The sequence below is a fragment of the Rousettus aegyptiacus genome, unplaced genomic scaffold (genome assembly GCF_014176215.1).
Source record: "Rousettus aegyptiacus isolate mRouAeg1 unplaced genomic scaffold, mRouAeg1.p scaffold_m13_p_10, whole genome shotgun sequence".
Taxonomy (NCBI): Eukaryota; Metazoa; Chordata; class Mammalia; order Chiroptera; family Pteropodidae; genus Rousettus; species Rousettus aegyptiacus.
The window spans coordinates 29,761,808-29,785,300 of record NW_023416285.1 but is presented as its reverse complement, the minus strand read 5'-3'; the positions used below and the strand labels follow the sequence as shown (position 1 = coordinate 29,785,300).

General features: G+C 34.5%; 1 protein-coding gene across 3 annotated transcripts in view; it reads left to right on the top strand.

Annotated features, from left to right (window-relative positions):
- NFKB1 (nuclear factor kappa B subunit 1) overlaps positions 1-23,493 on the top strand; it is a 109,166-nt gene that overhangs the window by 7,081 nt on the left and 78,592 nt on the right. For 2 of the 3 annotated variants that reach the window (XM_016159061.2, XM_016159062.2), the window contains exons 2-4: positions 13,656-13,701; positions 17,660-17,735; positions 21,326-21,366. In XM_016159061.2, the coding sequence (XP_016014547.2) occupies positions 13,663-13,701; positions 17,660-17,735; positions 21,326-21,366 (156 nt within the window). In that variant the 5' untranslated portion in view covers positions 13,656-13,662. The remainder of the gene's footprint in view (positions 1-13,655; positions 13,702-17,659; positions 17,736-21,325; positions 21,367-23,493) is intronic. The other variant, XM_016159063.2, reaches the window with a different exon arrangement.

The window sequence follows — 23,493 nt, the reverse complement described above, 5'->3', positions numbered from 1 at the left end:
CACAAAGTGCGAGTCTGATCATGTCACAATCTTTATATTTCTGAAATGAATCTCCATTGTCTTCACAGACTGATTCACGCACACCTCACCTCCACCCTCGCTCCTGGCCCATCCCCTATTTCTCATGTCATCCGCATCAATGTCCAGTTTCTTATCCATGTTTTCTCACTTTGAATGCCTCTGTATGTGTGTGCCTTGCATCAGGAGGAGTGCCCTTTCCTTCCTAGCCATTGAGCTCCCTAGTCAACCTTCAGGCATGGTTCAGACACCATTTCTCTCTCCCTCTTCTATCCATTCTCCCTGACCTACCTGTAAAGAGTTATGTGCCCCCAAGCCATGTTCTCTTGACCTCTTATGCTTTCTAGACAGAAAATATCTTTGGGAGTGGGGGAGATTTTATCTTACTTTTTTATTTGCACAGCGCCTGGTAAGTTTGCTGAATGAATAAGTAAATGTCTGGATAGAATATTAGGCTCCTGTGCTATTGATTAAGCTGTATGGCTCTGGGAAAAATAATTAACTTCTCTGGGTCTCATTTCCTCTCTGTAAAATGAGCATCTACCTCTAAAATTATTTGTTTTTTTTTTTTTTTGATATAGTAGTAGTATTTAGAAGACTTCAGATTTTTGCCATATTGAGATGTGTCAATTTAAGGAAAATACATGTGAGAAGGTACAAAAACAGTTCATAATTATCAATGTGATAAATATAAGCAACTATCCATTTTTGGATTGAGTTATCATTTCGGTCTCAGTCTAGCTTCTTCCTGACATCTAAGTGTTTCTGGAGTTGCATCTTTTCATTATTAATTAGTCACTACTGCGAACTCTCATTATTTCTCCAAAGGAATTAAAGGCAAACTTAATACAGAAATTGAATATAAAACTCAATATTTTAATTCTAATTGGTTCGGAGTATCACTCTAACTATATTTGAAAGAAGAAGAAAGCAAAGTGGTAGTAGTTTGAGATGAATCCTCGTCTGTCATAGCAAGAACAGTTTCTAAAACTGATAAGTCAAGGAAACAGGTATAAATATAGTATTTGGAGATATGAAAAGAATTCCCAGGAAAACCAAAAAGAGAAAGTTATGAATGTTAAAAAGTCAGTCGCTCTGAAAAGCAAGATTGGAGGTGAAGAGGTGAAGTAGGGGACCTTTATTTTTTCATATAAGCTCTCTGCTTTTACATAGTAGGAATTCTTTTTTAACCATTAACTTACCTGAAAATATATCGAGTCCTTTCTATGTGCCAGGTTTTAGGTACTGGAAATACAGTCCTGAACACGATAGAAATCCATAATTTCATGGAGTTTATGTCATGTAATGATTTCAGTTTACATTTTTTCTTTTTTACATTAGCCTTTTTAAAATTGAAGAATCACCCCCAAAAAGTGCACAAATCATGAGTACCACTTTAATGATTTATCTCAAAGTGAATACATTTAACCTAGGTGGTGTTCTAGAAGCAGAATACCCCAAAACACTCTTTCTCCCCTTCTCAGTCAGGACTCCTACCCTTCACTCCCCTTTAAAAGATTTCACTAATGACTTTTGGATTATATGCATGTTGTTTCCATGACTCATATTCATCCACATACAATCGAAAGTTGACTGAGTGAGTTTGTTACTTCAAGGCGCTCATAATGAGCTTCATCTCAGTAAGAATTCTGCTGTAGTTAAAAGCCCTAAGGTGAATTCACTTCACATTTTCCTCAGTAAACAAGATATGTTAATAAAAATATCAAACAAATCACATTTTCACATTAATTTGTCATTTATGAGTACTTTGTTTTTGTTCATTGCCAAGCATTCAAGGTCACCAACATAGAATCATAGGACAAAGAAGAGTTTGCATCAGACCTTATCAGACATAGAAGAGAATGTAGTTCACCTCTTTCTTTCCTGCTTACTTTATAACTTGATATCTGCATATATTGAAGGGTTTTTCTATATGAGTGGTCAGTGTGGAAAGGCCTCAATAACTAGATTGAGGGACTGAAAGATCCCTGTATACGGCCTGATTTTGATTTTGATGCTTGCAAATTATTATTTTTGTGTGTGTGATTGGAAAGTCATCTTTGTGATTATTTCTTCTTCCAGAACAATTGTCACCATATCATAGAACCAAGTATTGCTGCTTCATGTGATGAATCTTTTCTTTTAAAACATGAAGGACATATTTTTATTGATCTTTGAGGATTAATAAAAATGAAAATCCAAATTAAAGTCATATTCAGATTTAAGAAAACTTGATTAGTTTCACTATATTTGATCAAAAGAACATTAATTTCTAAATCATAATCCTCAAGGTTTACTTCCTCTTCAATCTGAAAATACAAATACTCCAAAATGGTACTCGAGACAAAGGCCAGACATGAAATTAAAATTTGGTTATAGTTTGCTTTTTTAAAAGATTTTATTTTTTTAGAGCAGTTTAAAGTTTACAGAAAAAGCGAAGGGAAGGCACAGAGACTCCCCATGTATCTCTTGCCCCCACACGTACATAGCCTCCACCAATATTAACACCCCAATCATACTGGTACATTTATTATAACTGATGAACCTACTTTTACAAATAGAACTGACCCAAAGTCCATAGTTTACATTATTGTTCATTCTTGTTGTGTATTCTATAGGGTTGGACAAGTGTTTAATGACATGTATCGTCATTATGATTTTATACAAGAGCATTTTCACTGCCGTAAAAATCCTCCATGCTCCGGGTATTCATCCACCCCTGCCCACCCTCATCATACTTTATTTTTAGGGAAGAAGAAATCTGTAGAATTGGAAATGTGGAAGCAAAATGTTCAGAACAAGGGTCAGTAAATCAAACCCCTTTCTATGCCACCTGAATGAAAGACCTCACACTTTGAGTAGATGTTTTTAATTGGGTTTTATGTGGAAATGGAAGGCAATACCCATGAGTGACTTCAGTTTAACATGTAAAGTTTTATCTAATTTACCACAGTATTTAGAGAATTTCCCTAGCTCTACAAAATTTTACTCACTACATTTTATTCTACTATGATGTTGACAAAAAAAAAAAATTACTTAGGAAGGAATATTTCATTTGATATACATGACAATTATGATTAGAAAATGTCCAAAAATGTCCAAAAATATTTGATCCTAAAAATTTCAGTCATCTATGATAAAGAAAAGAACCATAGGCAAATATTTATTCCTATGGAACGTGTTGGAATTCATTCTGATCACTTCTCTAGGAAAATCCCTTTCCCCAATGGTTACAGTAGACGTGATACGGCAAGAATTGAGATGCTTTCATACTGGAGAATGAGGTTATGTTTACTATGTATTTTTGATTCAAAGAGGCACTTTTTCCCTTCTCCCACTCCCACAATTTTACATTTGGCTTAGTTACATATGAGGAATTATAGATAGCTTTCCGTTATTGGTTTTTAATTTAATTCCATTGTGTTTATATAACATATCTATATGCTTTCACTTCTTTCGAGTTTACTGAAACTCTTGGAGAATGTTCCATGTGCATTTGAGAAGAATGTATATTCTCCAATTATTGGTGGAGTGCTGTATACATACACTTAGGTTATTTTGATTGATAGTGTTGTTCTTATATTTTCTATATTCTTCCTGATGTTCTGTTGATTTATTTTTAACAATTACTGAAAGTGTTAAAAATCTTAACTATAATTGTGGATATTTCTGCTTCTTCCTTTAGTTCTGCTACTTTTTGCTTCATGTACTTTGAAGCTCTTACATTCACATTTAGATTATTATTTCTCCCTGATGAACTGACCCTTTCATTCTAATGAAATGTTCCCCTTTGTCTCAGGAGATATTTTTTCTCTTGAAGTCTACTTTATGTTGTATATTAATATAAGCCTATTTTTAATATTTAGTATTTCCATAGTATGAGTGGCATACCTTTCCATCCTTATAGTTTTAAACTTTCTGAATCTTTAATATTACAGTATAAATCTTATGAAAAGCACAACTTGAGCCTTGCTTTTTTTGTCCAGCATAACCATCTCTATTTTTCAATAGGTGAGTTTAGTCCGTTTTCATTTAATGTAATTATTGATATGGTTGGGTTGAAGCCTACTATCTTGGTCATTGTTATCTATTTGTACCATGTGTTTTTTATCCATTTTTTCTTTCTTTCCTGCCATCTTTTGAACAAATTAAGTTTATTTTTTAATTCCATTGGATCTCCTTCATTTGGCTATTTTTTGAAGTGGTTACTTTAGGAGTTACAATATGCATCCTTGAGTCTACCATGAATTAATAGTATAATATTTTATATATAATGTAAGAATTTGATTGACAGTACTATACTTTCATTTGTCCTTTTCCTATGTGCTGTTTATATTATACATTTTACTTATGCATATGTTATATATCCCCAAATATGTTGTACTTTTTGAACAGCAAATGAAGAATATTTATATACACCTACATGTTTATCATCTTTGGCATTTTCATTCTTTCATGCAGGTCCAAGTTTCTATCTGGTGTATTTCCCTTCAGCATGAAGAGCTTTCTTTAACATGTGTTTTAGCTCTTGTTTATTTGAAATGTCAATTTCACCCTTATTTTTAAAGGATTGTTTTGATGAATATAGACTTATACACCGATTTTTTTTTTTCTCTCAGCACTTCTATTACTTCCTCTGATGAGAAATGAGCCATTATACTTATCTTTGTTCCCCCTTGTCCCTGGATGCTTTTAGGACTTTTTTCTTTAGCATTAGTATTTAATTATTTGGCTGTAATATAACTAAGCATCATTTTATATGTCTTTATCAAAACATGGAGATCTTTGAGATTCTTGGGTGTATGGGTTGATCTTTTTTTTTTAATCAAATTTGGAAAATTCTTGATTATTTCTTCAAATATATTTTCTCTTGCTCCTTTCTCTTTCTAGGACTCTAAATTACACATATGTGAGATTACTTGATATTGTCTCATAGGGCCCTTAATTCTTTCTGCCTCTTTTCTCTGCATGTCAGTTTGGATAGTTCTTATTTACCATTCTTCAAATTTATTGGTCCTTTTCTCTATGTTGTTTAGTATGCTAGTAAGTCTACCTAGGGAAATGGATTTAGAGTAGCCTTAATTGTAGGGTATGTCCATTTATTCCTATTGCATGGTCCTTCTGGAGTCACAGCTAAATGCTCAGATTGTTCAGTGAAGTCTCTTCACTCTGCATGATTGAGACTTCAGTGTCTCTCAGCAGTTTTAGGAACTTCTAGAATCTTTATTCAGCTCTTAGATCCTGCACTAATACAGCTTAATATTTGGCCAATGACCAGAAGTGAATTTTATACAGATTTATGAGCCTCCTTTCCTGTGTAAATCCCTCCTTTCTGATACCCTGCAGTGTGGTTGCTGCTCTCTTGTGTCATGGTTCCACTTCCTTGTGTCATGGCTTGGAGCATGTCGTCAGTCAGAAAGTGAATTTGGCACTCACTTCAAGTGTTTCCATTCTTCTATGGTATACAGCCTTATGCTATCTCTTGTCCAGTGTCTTAAATTATTGTTTCAATTATTTTGCATAGTTTTACAGTTAACTATGGCAAGGAGCAAGTTCAAGATTTGTTACTCCGTCATGACCAAAACCAGAAGTCCACATTTTGGCAAATCTGCAGTTGCAGCGTTTCCTGCCATTAATGCAATATTAATGAAAATGTACTTAGTGTTTACTGGAAGTATAGAAAAGCAAAACACATGTCTACTTCTTAGGCATTTATATCCACTTATGAAGATGGTAAATATATAGAGAGGTAAAATTAAATTTCAGTGAACCAGTATATGTCAAGTGTAAAGTCATCATTTCACATAAGTGTTAGAGCCCTTACATGGACTACAGAGCTATAGGTTACAGGGGAATTGCAGATTTCTTGGCAGAGGTTGTATTTGAGTAGAGACTTGAGGAGCGGGTAGTATTTAAGTAGGATAGATGACATTTCAGAGGGCAGGGCATACTGTGAACAAATATATAAGACAGAAATGAGCAAGGCATTTTTAAATAATTGGTCTGCCTATAATAGAGGGTTTTAGTTAGGATTTAATATTAGGTGATAGTTATAATTTAGAGGGACAATATACTGTGCTTAGTGGTTGAGGGCTTTTGACTTTATCTTGTAAGTTGTATGGCAATAATGTGAAAGATGCTTAAGGAAGAAGAAACGTCACACTAAGGGAAAAGAGTAGGGAGATTATTACTGTCGTTAAGAGCTGAGGCAATGAAGGGCTAACTAGGGCGAAACGGTGGAGATGGAACAGAGGGGCAGATATAAGAAATAATACACCACCGCCACTCAAATCAGCAGAAATTGGTAACTGACTGGATATGTGTGAGATAAAGAGAGAGGAAAAGTGAAAAAGGTAATTGAACTTTTGACTCTGAATACCTGACAATGATATATTAGCAGAAATTGGGAAGTCAAGAACGGGGCCCCTTGCTGCAGGGAGTGATGAATTTGGTTTTAGGTACTGGAGAATTGGAGGGCTTGAAAACATTACTGACTTGTTTTATAATGGTATCACTGCTTAAAGCTAGCAGCAATTTATTGCTATTTATGTTTCGAAGGTTTTAACAGTACTAATTTTATTTCTGTTTATAACACAATGTGTTGGCTAGTGTACTTGTTTCTTTTGTTCTTTTGGGAATTAGCCAACAGAGTAAAAATAACAGTAAAACTTTTACTGTCTCAATTTCTCTTCCCACATTATCATGAATATATTGTTTATTATGCCATCCAAATAGGACCCTAACAAAGAACGTGTAATTATTAAATTACCAAAATAACTAACCCACACCCCACATACCCTCCAATTCCCATGACACTTATGTTGCATTGTTTTTGTCTATTTGTCTTCCTGCTTACTAAACTGTTGCATTAGTCAGTTTCTGCTGCGTGTAAAAATTACCGTAAAGCTAATGAAAAATGCAAACAGTTGTTATTTTTCTCCATTTGGTGGGCCATCTAGGTCATCTGGTCTCGGCTGGCTCTCCTAATGTCTAAATGTTTTGGCTGCCCAGCTGGTGCTGTTCGGTCTAAGGAAGCCACAGCTAGGGTTTTCCCTCTCCGCTCATCCTCCAGTGGGCTAGCCCAGGCTTGGTTCCATGGCAGCAGTGTTCCAAGAGAGCAAGAATATTGTTGCAAGTCCTCCTGAAACGTGCATTTAAAACTCACACTTCTATCTCATTCTTTTGGTCAGAGAAAGTTGCAGGCCTACCAAGAGTCAAGGGTTGTAGAAATAAATTTTTCTTTCTGTTGGGTGGAGTTGCAAAGAATTTCGGTCACTGCTCTCAATCTACCACAGCTGTAAGCTCTGTGCATACAGGGACTGCATCAGTCTGTGTACTTCAGTGTCTTTACTATACGTACTCGGCCTAAGTATTTTTTAATGAATGATTAAGTTAATGAAGGGCGAGAGGTATTCAAAGAGTGTTTCAGTATACTTTAGTTTTAAATATGTACATACTTTTATTATACCATTAGCGAATATGGTGTTTTCTGTGGGCACGCTTCAGAGAGAATTCCCTTTTTCTTCTTCTATTCTTTAAAACAAAACAAAATGGAAAGCAGCTACCACTGAGTTATCATTGTTTGGTATTTTTATCTTCACATTTGATTGTCTCAAGAAGAACTCAGTTCAGTTCCGTGCATTGTTACCATGCTGTTCTGCTTTTTAGGCTATGGGATGGGTAGACTAGCTCCAACAAGAACATTCAGGAGATCTAGAGCAAAGATGCTGTATTATAATAAATAAATTTAAAAGCCAAAGAGGAAAATCATGTCTGCCTCTTAGACAAGTGAACAAAACCATAGTCTGTGGAATCAGGTTAGCCAGGATCACTCTATCAACCCAAGCAAATGACTTATTTTAAACCTTGGTTTTCTCATCTGGGACATTTCTGAGGATTATTGTAAGAATTAAGTGACATATGTGAAGCACTTGCTATAAGTCCTGATTCATGGGAAGTGGTCAATCAAGTTTAGTTCTTTCTCTATATAAACCTAAGGACTGACGTGAAGCTATGGCATTCATCAGGGTTTCTCATCCTCTGGCATTTGGGTCAGATATTTCTTAATTGTGAGGGACTGGTCTGTGCATTATAGAATGTTTAGCAGTATTTCTAACCTCTACACACTAGGTGTCAGTGGGACCACCCACCCAGTTTTAATAGTTAAAAATGTCTCTGGACATTGCCAAATGTCCCTGGAGGCAAAATGCAAACATTTTATTCATCAGTGATATGGATAAGGATAGGAGAGAATGAGACAGCGTACCTATAAATGTAAGATGGAAAAGAAATAAAAATATCGATTCTTCTCAGAATGTCTAAAACTTTTACTGTCTCAATTGTTCTTCCCAATCTATCATAAACATATTATTTATTATGCTATCTAATAAAATGACTAATATTTGCTATGTATCATTAACTGTGCTAATAAGCTTTGCATAAATAGTTGAATGTTTTATATGTCTCTGCCATCCTTATCAGATTGACATTCCATTGTGAGCAAGAGAACTTACCTTATACCAGCTCTAAGTACAATGTATTTGTACTTATTAGGAAGCTATTCTACAAGTTAGTTGGTCATATTGCACCCAGCTAAAACAATTAGGAGGTGAAAATGGACTGGAGAGTGGAAAAAAACATAGAAAATGAGTTTATACAAATGTAAATGTTTTGTGATACAAATATTGATTCTTTTTTCAAAAACTTTCAAAAATCAGCTATTCTGAGAAAAGTAACTAAATCCACAATAATTTTTCTTTCATCACTAAGCCAATATATCATCAGAAAGATGTAAATAAACAGTTCCTTTAAAGTTAAATTTTTCTATATGTATTATGAAGAGGATTTCAGTAGTGCTTAGAAATGTTTGGCTTATTCCATACTTCATGTTTTATTCATGACGCTTCATGTGTCATTAATTGTTAAAGATGTCAAAGTTAAACTTTAAATTCAGGATAGGGTTTGATTTTCTTTTTTTTCCTATTAAGATGTATATTTCCAATTACATATTGAGTTAGAAAATTAAAACATAAGTGTATAACTTATGGAGTAAGTCATATTACTGTATTTTTATTTTTTAATAGTTGCATAATACAAAACTGTATTATTGCAGTATAATTAGAAACAATCTATCAAAAGACATATTGTTACCTGTTGTTGCTGCAGTGAATATCCTTGTACTTTTTTTTGTACACTTGGGCATATAATTTAGTACAAATTCTTAGAAGTGGAATTAGTCAAAAGATACTCTCATTTGAGTATTTCACATTATACATGGTATATAAGTCATATACCTTAGAATAGGTTTCCTCAAATAAAATTCCTCTATGGAAAGAGAATCCCACAAAACTTTTCTCTTTTATCAATTTATTACCCAACAGAGAAATGATGAAAAGTCATTCTTTTTCTTGTAATGTCATCCTCCTTGCCATCAGAGATGAGATATTAAAATGACACCTAAGTGGTATCCGTTGTGGCTGAATATAATCTTGAAAATAGAGACACTTTATCTCTCTGGATAGCATCTAAAATTCTGTTTTCAAACTGTAGATTGTGACCTATTAGTAAGCCATGAAATCATTTTAATGGGTTTAAAAAGTTATATATATGTAAGTGTGTGTGTATATATATGTATGTATGCGTATGTGTGTATATATATATATCTTGGTAGAATAAAAATAATTTTTTTTCTCCTTAATGGTTCAACCCTGTGGCCTTGGTTCTGTTGCTTTCACTAAGAACACCTTTTTCTGGTCTTTGATGTCAGATTGCCACATATATCCAGAAAATAATCCATTAGGCATTTCACATAGAACTCATCACATATTCAGAACTTAGCCAGTTACAACATTACGCCTCTCATGTGAGAAATACAAACAATTCACTGGAGAAGATATTTTATTTATTGCTAGCTAGCTACATTTTCTATTTTTCTTTCCATAGCATGAAAAATTTTCTGAAAACCTCAACATTGGGGGAGAGAGATGCAGAGTTTAGACACATCTTCTCACCAGTCAACCCAAGATCTTTTCTGTTTCAAAGCCCTCCCTCAACGGCACAGAATAGTGCAAAGAGAAAGTGAGAGGGAGGGCTGCTGGGGGAGGGGGAGGGAAAGGGGCTTTCCCTGGTCTTTCCTAATCTTTCAGTTCCAAAGCCTTAGTTGGTATTTCAAAATTTTGAAATAAAACCTGATTTTACAATTAATGCAAATATTACTCAGTGATTCATCCTTTCCAAATAATTCTTGGTTTCTTTTGACATTTTATCTTTAAAGTATGAATTAACATTGACATCACTCCAAGGTTTTTGTTACCTCAGCTCTTCACAGTGAACTTAAACTGTCTTACAACAGGTAAAAAAAAGTTTAGATTTAACCATCACTCAAGTATCTTTTGGGCTTCTCTTAGGTTTTTAAAACTATGACCTTTGGGCACACATTTCTGCATGGGGAGCTTATTGGAGAGAGGATTGTGTTTAATTGGATAGTTTGTTCATTACCAGCCATTAGGTTCATTAAGGTTTTAACTTCAATGGTGATTGTGACAGTAAGCCTGCATCCATTATAATAAAGTAGATTTAGCTGAGTTTTTAAATTAGGGTGATGAGGGCTGCTTCATAGTATATCCATGAACTCAAAGGTCAGAAAACCATCCTGACCCTTTATATATAGTGTATGTATGTGTGTGTGTGTGTGTGTGTGTGTGTGTGTGTGTGTGTATAAACTATATGTAATGTGTGTATATATGTATAGTTTTATATATCTATAGTGTGTGTATTCTGTCAGTTTAAGAGACTAACTTCTACTTTTGAAGACTGGGCTAAGATTGAGAGGAATCTAGAGATCAGCTCAGATTAATAAAAAGCCTAAAGTCAAAAAAAAAAAAGAAAAAAACAATGGTTTTAATATTTTTCTTGGAAGCTGGACTTCTGTGGTGTTTTAAGAATAAGGATTTTTCACATGGTCTGTTATAACAGCTGTTAGTACTGTATTTCAGTGTAACATTATTTTACTAGTATTCTTCATGTAACTGCAAATTATGCTAATGATTCTTCAATGGAAATATTTACCTGAGTACATATAAAAATCCCAGTTTACAAAGAGTCATGATTAAGGTGATTTATTTTTTGAATAAGCGTTTATTTATTAGCTAACATTCTGAGCTCAACAAAATTCTACTCTTCAAAGGCCTATCCCATCAAAATCTCTCATTTTGCAGTTGAAGGACCAGACCACAGTGAATTTAGTTGTATATCCAAAGTCACACACTCAGCAGTGGCCAAGCACTTGAATTTCAAATAACATAATTCCTCTTTATTGTACCAGGTCAATTTTCCCTTTTATAACTGCTCATCTTAATTGATTACAGCTGTTTGTAAACCTGCAATTAATAATTCCTTGTTTTAGACAAATATCTCCTTACAAATCTGCATAGACTTTTTGTTCTATAAGGACTCAGAGCTGCCCTTGTCCCTTGCGTTGAAGTTGTTCACCACCTTGTATCCATCTCACTAGGAATCCTCACTCCTCAACATTCACACAGAGCTGTAGCAGGAGAGCATTTAATTGGAATCAGGTCCTCTGCACAATTTTGTCCTATTGAAGTGTTAGGTGAAGTATTCGTTGGGATGAGGGCTAAACTGTTTTAACAGAGGTCCAACAACACACTGGGTTGAAGAAGACGAAGTTTCTCTCTCACATCGCCACCAGTATTAGCTGCCTGTCATTTAGCATCATCCGTATGGTAGAAGTTTTGTCTTCTCCATGTCTAGGTTTTATCCAGTGGGAAAGAGAAAAAACAAAAACACAGAAGAAAAATGTCAAGGTCTTAAGCTCAGACCTGGAGGTGGCACACAGTAGTTCGGACTTTCCACCGATGAGTATTTCAGCCTATGGCCGTCCCTAACTCCAAGGAAGTGTGGGATATACTTCACTGAGCAAGTCAGCCATGTCTCCAGCTATAACTCCATGACCGTGGGAAAGGAAAGAACAGATTTTGATGGACAGCTAACATTTCAGCCCCAGTCCCAAGTAACTTGGAGAGCTTTATAGACTTCATGAAAATAAAAAAAAAGGAAAACTTTGTCTCAGGAATTTATATTTGTTTTCAGTCTTGTTTTTTTTTTTAATCTTCTAATTTTCATATAATGTATCTAAAATTTGATCTAAGTAAATTTAAATAAAATTGACACATTTAAAATGATGACAAGGATATTTCTTAAGTAAATAAATCCACAATGATATGTGATTTTAGATACTATTTTTATCTGACGATGTGGTTCTTCACTTTTTTCAGGCCTGTCGATAATAGATTACTAGGGCAGGCAATATGGTAATGGCTGGCCGGGGTTGATTAAATCTGAGGCTGTAGCCCTGGTAATAGGGCTCTTATTTTGGTGTCTGTTGATTGCACTTTCAATATTACAGTGTTTCTATACAGTAGTCACCCCTCATCCATGGGAGATACATTCCAAGTCCCCTGAAACCAAGGACAGTACCAAACCCTATGTATATTATGTTTTTTTCCTGTACATACATATCTGTGATGAAGTTTAGTTTATAAATTAGGCACAGTAAGAGATTAACAACAGTAACTAATAATATAATAAGACAATTATAACAATATACTGTACTAAAATTATGTGATGGTGCATATCTTATTGTACTGTACTCACCTTTTCACTTAAAGAGAGCGCTTATGGCTTCTCTTTGGCGCATCCAAATTGACAGCATCACTGCTCTTTCACTTTGGACCATTATTAAGTACAATAAGACTTACTTGAATATAAGCACTATGATACTGTGACAGTCAATCTGATAACCAAAATGTCTACTAAGTGACTAATAAGTTGGTGTGGAATGCAGCGTTAGGACACTGGACAAAGAGAAGATTCGCATCCCCGGTGGGATGGAGTAGGATGGCAGGAGATTTCATCATGCTACTCGGAAAGGCACACAATTTAAAATTTATAAATCGCTTCTGGAATTTTCCATTTAATAATTTCTGACTGTGGGTAACTGAAACCATGGAAAGTGAAACTACGGATAAGGGGGAACTACTGTACCATTTTGACAATGCGTCGCTGCAGTGGAACATACCGGAGGCCAGAGCACGGCGTCCTGTAGCCATCGTCCCCCCTCGAGCCCTGACGCACTGACCAGGCCCGTCTGACCGCAGAACGCCCTCCCCTTAGCTTCTCAACTCGAGCAGCATATAGAAAGCTTGGAGACCATTTTAGAACCATCGCAGAATTCATGAAGGGTTAGAAAATCTACACGAAGAGCTAAGACTGTACATTCTTGAAGGCCACGTCATGGCAAAAAGAAATGACCTCTTGGAATCCAAATATGCATGAATTTTATATAGAAGATGAAGACTAGTTATACCAAACTCCAGAACACTGTTGTGAGCTTGACATAAGGGTTTTGGATTACATGTAAATGGTAATTCCTTGATTATGCAACCTTTCTGCTGTTAGATTTAGATTGCAAAGAAGAACTAGACCATGTCCTCCTCATAAGGTCTTTAAAAAAGAGTTATATTTGGTCTTACTGGAATAATGCGGTTTACTCATGCATGAGTGCATTTTTAAGGTTTATTTCAGTCTTACAGTTTGCTTTTGTTTTGTTTCATATACAGCTCCAGAATGGCAGAAGACGATCCATATTTGGGAGGACATGAACAAGTGAGTATTATAATCATCTCACTGATAATGTTTTTGTAAATGTATTTATGTTTTTAAATAACAAAGGTAACAATAGTAGTAAGTATTAGGTAAACTCTAAAATTGGTTAAAAAATTTTTTAATTGTTTATGCAGTTTCCCCATTTCTCCATGTAAGGTCAGAGAGAAGATGTCTTATAAAATGAGTACCTTAAACCCTGCTATAACACATTGTCACATAAAAGTTATATATGCTACAGGTTAAATGATTATTACTGTATTAGTGTCCTAGGGCTACTGTAACAAATCACCACAAACCGGAAGGCTTACAACAACAAAAATATATTCTCTCACAGCTCTGGAGGCTAGAAGTTCAAAGTAAAGATGATGACAGGGTTGAAGTAACCAGAAATTCTGAGGAAGAACCAGTTCTGTGCCTCTCCCCTAGCTTCTGGTGGTTGCTGGCAATCCTTGGAATTCCTGGACTTATAGTTGCATCACTCCAATACAAGGCCTTCCTCCCTGTGTATCTCTCCTGTTTCTCTATATCCAAATTTCCCTCTCTTTTTTATTATAAAGGTACCAGTCATTAGATTTAGGGCCTTTGCTATGACTTCATCTTAACTTGGTCACATCTGCAAGACCCTTTTTCTAAGTAAAGCCACATTCACAGGTACTGCGGGTTAGGACTTGAACGTATCTTTAAAACTCATCTAATGAGGAGCCAGATTGGTGTAGTTAAAAGACCTTTTGGACTTAGAATTTGAAGTTTTTTTGTAAGTGCTGACTGCTATTGATAAGCTCTTAAAACTTGAGGAATCACTTAGCCCACCCTGGTCCTCCCTTTTCTTCTTTATAAAATAGGAATGCTAACCCCACACTAACAGGGCTATTGAAAAGACTTAATGGGCAACAAATGTGCTTTGGGAGTATAAAACTGTTCATTATAATTTTATTAGCAGTTGTGAAGAGATACTAGTGTCCTTTTTTTCTTTTTCACCTAGTATTTTAGTTGGAAAATTTTCAAGCTTATGGAAATGTTGACTAGTCCAACAAATCTTTGTTGATGATTAATATTTTTCTTTTCTTTATATGTGTTTTTATATTTATATATATTATGTATGTTAAAGGAACCATTTGAAAGCAATTTTCAGACTCTAGGGTAACTACAATGGCAATATTAAAATTTTAATATAATGACTTTTAAGAAGTATCTAAACTGAGGTTTATTCATTCACCAGCTATTTATTGAGGCATTACTATATAGCAGAATATTGACTAAGGAGGGGTACGAAAATAAGTGATACATAGACCTTAATTTCAGAAGCTCCCATTCTAATATGGGGGATAGCAACATAAATAGTTTCATACGGTGATAAATATTGTAGTCGTAGTCTGCACAGAATGGGACAGAAATGCTGACAGGGTCACTCTGCGATGCCCTATGGGGAGAACAGGGTAAGGGAGGACTTTCCAAAGGAAGTCTGTGTAAGCTGAGATTTGGAACAGTAGCTTGCTAGGCTGGACAAGAGAGGGAACATGAGGTACCAGGACACCCTGGGCCAAGATTTGCAGTCGTTTCACACTTAATCTTTAGTGGCAGCCACCTCAAAAAATGAATTTCCCAAATTTACACATGCAAAGAATCAGTCAGAAAAAATAAAACCAAAAGTGAAATACTTGTTAAGGGGTCTATTATTGCTTCTTTAAATAAAAAAGACTTACCTAGCATTAATTACTCTTGATAATGTTCTGACCGATTTAGAGTTGAGTGTGCATAACTTTTTACATTCAGATGCTCCTTTTGAACTTTATTTTTTAAATGGCGACATAGGATAAGTCCAGGAACATCTTCTTTGGTTATAGCACGAAAGACATTTGGCTACTCATATTATCAAAAACCCATATCTTACCTTTCGCTTTTAATGTGCTGTCTCTAACAATTAAAGGCAAAATTTAACCGGCATTTGAGTTGTTTCTTCTTAGTTTCAGACCATGCTTTCCTGTTTATATGCAGGAAATCTTATCGACAAGAGATAGTCCTTTATGCCACACAAGAGAAAAATCTACTAAAAACATTCATTTCGAAAGTTTTTCTCATGTGGGCATTTTTTTGATCATCAGCAACAGATGGGGCATGTTCTGATATTTCCATTTTTGAGAGGAAAGGTCATTGAACTTTTTTTTTTCCCTTTTCTAAAGCTGAGTGGTATGCATTTTCTGAAGTTTACATGTCCTCGGTGAGATAGCTTCAGCGTGTAGCATACTCTGGAATTTGCTCTCCACCCTTGACCTTATTATATACGATGCAAGCACAACTCAGCTCCTCCCTTCTTTGTCTGAAGTGAGGTGTCCCTTTCCTAAGATCAGTGCTTTTGCCCTCTAACCAGTCGTTGAGGCCACTTACGGAAATTAGGAAAGATTTTTTTTTCCTACTAGGTCATCTTTTCTTCTCTGAGACTCTCGGCTCTGTGAATATGCTGTAAGGTGGGGCCTGTTTTTACAATAACATGTCTTTTCATTGCTATATTTCCTTTTCAGCAAGCAATGAAAAGCGTAGTTGAGCTTTAAGCAGTGGAGTGAAGCACATTTACTATTCCTCAATTGAAAATTTGCATATCTCACAACCGAATGCGAAAGGTTCTTTATTTAAACAATGTGTTTCTTACTCTTGATGTAACGAAGCAATAGGTACCCAAGAACTTCCAATAATATACTAATAAAGAAAAGGAGTAAATCGTAGTACTGGTGTTTTTTTTTTACAAATACCAGGGGCAGCACACTTAACAACTAGCAAATCATAAAAAGCAAAAAATGCGGTCCACAGACGTTTAAAATTGGTGACCGACTAGGTTGAAACGATTACCCAGCTCAGAAATATGAATTTAAAATCACGAATGAAACTAAATGGAAAGAAATTTTTTTTCTTGGAATAAGCAATTATTAGTAACTTATCAAGATAGAATAACTTATCAAAATATATTGCATGTCTGTTGGTGCCAAAACAAATTACCTCGATTTAGTGGCTTAAAGCAGCACAAATTTCTTTTCTTATAATCTGGAGATGAGAAGTCTAAAATCCAGGTGTTGGCAGGGCCGCTTTCCTTCAGGAAGCTTTCATTGTCTTGCCTTCCGGGGCTCCTACAGGCTGCCTGTGTTTCTTGCCTTATGGTCTCCTCAGTTGCTCCAGCCTCTCACTTCCATTGTCACATCTCCCATTATTCACATTGATATCCCGCATCCTTCTTATTGGGCCTATCTGGATAATCCAGAATTACCTCCCCATCTCTGTATTCTTACTTTAATAATGTCTGCAAAGTCCCTTCTGCTATATGAGACAGTGTTCACAGGTTCTGGGGATTAGGATATGGATGCCTTTTCTGGAACTGTTATTCAACCCACCACACCCACTGAATTCCAGGCATTTTTTGCATTGTGCTAAGTAAATAAAGGTAAAAAGAAAAAAAAAATGTGAGGGAGTTCTATGTTCACGTCTCTGCAACATGGACTGTAAGTCATGTTTTCAGTTTTTCTGTGAATTTTTCCAGGGCTGCTGGCTAATTCAGGCCTTAAAATTGGGGTTTATTTACCATCATAAAAAAAAAAAATACAGATTTCTAGGATTATTTTCTTGTGCTTATATTTCTAAGAGAGTACAACCTTCAAATCATTCATTCAACAAATATTTAAGTGTCCACTGTGTGATAAAAATATACTGGTCCCTGAAAATATACTGGTTAAGTAAGCTACCTTTGTAGCTAGGTCATTCTTCTCAAATCTACTTGTCACTTAAACACAACTCAACCCTATGTAAAGTTCCATACACATGAAGGTATTTTTAAAATCCTGATTTGAAATATTTTCAAATTTTTGTTTTTAGTTTAGTTTTCTTGCAATTAAGTTTCAGGTATAGCAACTTTACATATTTAATACAATATTGGAAAAACAGTGATTGAAAATTTAAATTTTCTTTGTTACAGATGTTTCATTTGGATCCTTTGAATCATACAATATTTAATCCAGAATTATTTCAACCACAGATGCCACTGCAGACAGGTAAGAAAAATCCAAACTCCTGTTGCCTATTGTTTTGCTTTCATTTTTTTAAATTCAAGATTTGCTAATAGTCTCTTTTAGAAAGTCAGTGATACACCTAGGAAGGAAATGGCAATTTATGTTCTAAAACCAATTTTTTAATGTACTCTCTTGAAAGATATTTGCACAAAAATGTTTTACCCCAATTACTTATTATATGATTTGCAGTCGTTGCTGATATCTGCTGAGACAGCTCAGAAGGAATTTCTTCACTCAATATGAGGATTTTCCTTGTCACCCAATCTCATCATCTCTGGGTTCTTTTTACCTTCTCTTTGCTTTGCCTCAGATGCAGGCATCTCTACTACCTCTCAGATCTATTCCAAAAACACTTGAGTGCCTATTGTGTATGCTAGGCACTGGGGAGACAAAGTGTACAAAAATCATAAAAATCATCCCAGTAAAAAAATCCTCTTTTAAAAAAAACTCTTAGTGTTACATTCTGACCAGTTGGCTAAAACTCATGATAGTCATCCTTCCTTCCAATATGACTATATTGTCCCCACCCACAGATTGTTTAATCTCAAATGAGTGATGTAAAAAATCAACACATTTAGTCTCTTCTTTTATTTTTTGATTTCTGTATAAGATCAATGTGATGGTTCTTTTATGTGCTCCTCACATCACCAGTGAGACTTGAGATGTTCAAAAGCAGTGTGAGTAAATGATGGAAGTTGTATATAAAATGAGAGTTTTGTAATCACTGAAGTGGGCATCAGCTCTTCAATTTACCATGGACTTGCTTATCCTCATTGGGAGACTTTATCCAATTTGTATCAGTCTCATTTAAAACTATTATTGTTATTCTGTCACTTTTCATTTTTTAGATCAGAATGCTTTTCTGCATTTTTATCTCTATTATTTCTAGGAGTTCAGGGGAGGGGAAAAATAAACCTCCCATGCCTTCACCTTCACTAGCAAAAGTTGTGTTTCTGAGGCCTTTTTCTCTACACCACAAAACATATTTTGTAGACTCCCGTATCTGAGATCTCATGAACTGCTGTCCAATTTGAGCTTTAGGTCAGCTTCCTGTGAAGAACAAGTAAATATCTTAGTAGCTTCTGTGTTTCCTGTGAACTTTTAATTCTGAGGATCAAAGTATTTTTCTTAGTATTAATGCTTTATTGAAAATAGAACTTGGTTCTGCCCTCAGGAAACAAATACTTTTTCATTTAATGCCTTGTAGATGCCAAACGCTATCCTGAGGCAGACACTTTTATAATGTATTTATTTCATCAAGTTTATGAAGCTAGAAATAAGATTATCAAAAGAACCATCTCAGTAAACATTCTGTGGTCAGAGCTTCACATTTTAGAAATCATTTTTGCCGTAATATTAGAAAAACTTCTAAAATTATACCTTAAAATTTTATTTTCCAGTTATTACCTAATCATTCCTATTGTTACATTCCTCCCCCCCCTTACAGTGGCATAGTTGCAGTTTTTATAATCCAAGATGTATACTTTTTTATTCACATTTTAAAGGGAAAGGAAGAGTATGTAAACCAATATTACCTTGTAATTTTGACATGAAACATTTTATCTTCTATATTTCTTAAAATCTAAAACCATAAGTAGTTTCACTACTTATTGAAAATTCTATGGGATATAGTACAACTGTTAAGTCTATAACATTATGCCATAATTTTTAAATTTCTCTATATGATGGAATGTCACTTCATGGAATAGAAATGTGACCAAAAGAAAATTGGCACTGAAGCAATTATATGCATATCAAATCTAGTTTTCTAGTTGATTTAACTTTTGAGTATGTTCCCCAAAAGAGAAAAATGGCCCCATCTCACTAATAAAATTTCCAAACCTTGGAATTTCACATATTTAAAGGAAATTTAATCATATAGCAAAAATAATAGCAAGATTTCAAGTACTTTTAGAAGAGTCAGTAATAAGTGAGAGACTTGAAGTTTAATGTCAATGTGTTCCAGCTCCCCTGTATTTTCCACGACATTCAAATGCTGCTTTCCTAAATCCCTCTCTTCTCAATATGGTCAATTGAGAATTCTAGAGGGAATGTTTGTACAACTATATTTGTTACATTGTCCTACAGGCTATATGTTAGTAGTAGGAAAATACTTCTATTTCTAATTGGTTTTATTTCCTTATCAAAAATTAAATTCTAGCCATGTTTTAGAATTTTCAAATTGTAATTTATTTTCTGAAACTAACCAAAAATGTCCAGGGATGAATTTCATACAGACAAGAGAAATAATTTACCTAAATTCTACTATATTGGCCATTCACTCCCCATATTTCCTTTCGTGTGTATGTTTCACTACAAATTCAGTCATTTTTCAACTGACTTTCTTATAAATTTCTTCAATAATAACAGGAAATAATTATACTTTTGTTTCCTGCTGTTCTCTAGCTTTATCCTGATTCATCATAATACTGAGAAGATAAAAATAATTCCTCTCTTAAGTTAGTAGCTTATTTTTAATTTCAATCTGAAGGTGTTTAGTTCTTCCTTTTAAATATATTTATCTAAGATAATAGGTCCTAAACTTCAGGCTAAGAGACAGTAAAGATTGAAATGGACACAGAAGCATTCTCCCAGAATTTTTCTGGTACCAAACTTTTACATTTACATTCACACCAGTAAGAAACACCATATGCCTTTATTTATTGCTATGGGTTATTATGCTATTGACATAAAACCAGCTGGGGAGCTTAGGGACTTTCTCATCTTGAACAAATTTGTATTTATACTGTCAGAAGATCTAATTTTCCTTTGAATTTCCAAAGTCAGATATAATCAAGGTATGGATTAAGTTTCTAGTTTCCTTATGCTTTTATAATAATTAATTGGTGTGTACCTATCTTCAATTAAATTATTTTCAGGATTTTATAAAATGCTTGTGCTTTTTTAGAATAGAGTTTACATGAGAGCATAGTATTCAAAAACTGTATACAAACATCAAAAGCTTCGTATTAATAAGAAAAGTCCATCATGTCAGATAGACCAAATTAAATTTAGAAGGAAGGGGGAACAAGCTAGCCAATTAAGGAATGAAGGCAGTACTTACAGATTCAAGTAAGAGAAAGTAACCAAAAATTAGTGTAAGAAAAAACAGACTCTTCTCTGTGTATTTCACCCATGTAGGTGCCAGCTCAGTCTCTTGTAATTTCACATTAAGCACATTCTCTCTGAGGAATAGAAGTCAGTATGTAAAGGCAAAAGAAAATGCTTTGTTGGTACACAAGATTGTGAAGATTATTAATATCTTAATCTTTACCAAATATCAGGACTTTTATTGAGTTGTACAATGTACCATCACCATTCAAGAATGTTTACTTATTGTGGTTCCTAAAGGGGTAAGATTGTTAAAAAAAAAAAAAAAAAAAAAAAAAAAAGGATAAATTCAATATTCAAATGAAGAAAATAAATTATATACTTGTGGGATTTTAGCTAAAGATTTCATTGAAACCTCTACTTAAAAAACATAATTTCAGTATTTTACTTGCTTTATATTTTATACCAAATTTGAGAAGCCTCACATTCTTTTGGTTTCTGTTTGTTGTTTTTGTTTTTAGCAGATGGCCCATACCTTCAAATATTAGAGCAACCTAAACAGGTAAGAAGATTATAAAGGGGTGGAATTTTAAATGTTAGATCCATAAGTCTCATATTAATATTGCAAGCACCGAATAATAATACATAAGTTTTATGAAGGAAGTATCTTATCTAGAAGATCAACAACCTGCCAAATTATGTAACAACTTCATTTATCCATTTTACCTTTCTCTTAGTCATTCTTCAAACTGTCTTGAACCTCAGTATGTAGTTCTGTAAAACTTCCATTAATTATGAATCCTTGGTATCTTACTATCTCAACCAACTTTATTTACCACCTTCTCCTAGAAAAGGCACAGGTTGTCTCCACTCATCGTCATTCATATGGAAATGCGCATACATAAGCTCACATACTCGGAGTTACATCCATCAATTGTGTCATGCACGTGCAGTACTTCTTAGCCTTCCTCCTTCCTTTAGTAGCTCTAGCCTTTTCTGTTCTGTCTTTGGAACATGTACCCAAAGATACTAAAAGTACCAGTGGGAGGTAGATAATATTAGAATGAACAGTTGAGTTCTCTTCCTTCTGGTGTTAGTTTTATTGTTTTTATTTTTATTTATTTATTTATTTATTTTTCAATTAGAATTGACATTATGGTGTGTTACCTTTAGACTTAGCCTCTTTGGAGTCAGGGGAAGAGCATTTTATTTTCTCAGGCTCTTTCTTGTACTACTGGGTCCCATAGAGGATCCCATGGAATTGAAGTGGCCTCCTCATCATGCCTTAACTCTGGATAATATTTATTGCAAGTTGATTGGGACCAGTGCTATGAAAGAGAAGGAAAGAGAATCTTTAGTATTTGCCTATAGATTTCAATTATTCGAGGGTAGAGGTAATGACATAGTCCTCTCTACAGAATTAGGACAAAGTCAGTAAATCTCTAAATGAATGTGCTTGTCAAATTTGTGTGAGACCAATGGTGTGTATACCTGCTCTCTTGGAGTTATATTACCCAGTACCTTTCCTAAGTGTTTTAGTAGCTCAGGCTTGTGAGTGTAGCACTTTCACATTGTGTAACATTTAACAAATGCTAACTGAGAACTTAAATATAACATTTATTGTGCTTACTATAATCATGGCATTATATATGTATTTGGATTTGGTCAGCATTTAAAGGATACAAACATCTTGTCTATGACCAAATAGACTATTCTTATAGGATTGAACTTAGATAAAAGTTTTTGATGTAGGGACGTGAGACTTCGGGGTATTGTTCTAGTTCCTCGTAGGTTGCAGAACCTGGCTTCACAGGCTGCCAACATGTTTTCCTTGGCTTATGTCCAATTCCACAGTAGTGACTTCTCACAGGTGGTCATCAATTCCCTCAAAGAAACTCCCACTGGAACTTTATCCCTGAAATCTATGCAGTGGTCTGGCCTGCTGGAAATTTTTCTAGCTTGTAAGATCTGGGTAATCCATAAAACTAAAAAGTCAACTAACAATTATTTTTCTGCATACCAGACAGTACGTTTTTCAAATATCCATTTTCATAAGCATAGCACTACAATGACAAGTTTAAATGCAATTTCTTATTATGGATCAAACAATTACAAGAAAATTGACATTTATAATTTACCTGAAGGGTTACACAGTTCCACAATTCAAAATTTAATTTCCTTTATGTGGAGGTATAAAAGCTCATCTTAGTAAAATAATGTGTCCATTTACCAAACTGATGTTATTTTGATGTCTGACTCCAGTGAAAGTAAGAAAGTTGTATTTAAGTAAGACTTTCTGACCAGGTGGATGTAGCCTTGCCTTTGAGGTTGATGACTCATTTTAAGCAAATGGAGTTACTGAGATGAATGGCTGTGGATTGGCAAACCTTTACTCTCAAAAATTTATTATCAGAAATGCATCCCAACAACATGTTTGAAGACATCCTATCTTCCTAAAAATAAAGAGTAATACATTTCAATCCTCAGCTTAAAATTCCTTTAGAACTTTAGATACTCTTATGAAACCATGAAAAATATTGTTTTTCAAACTTAAGCAAGCTATTAAGACTTGTCTCTTTTCTCATATTTTATTTGATGCTACTCCCAGTAATATATAAAAGTATACATGTACATATTTTTCCAACTTTGCTAAAGGAATTTTGTGATTAAAGATAATGAATTGCTTTAT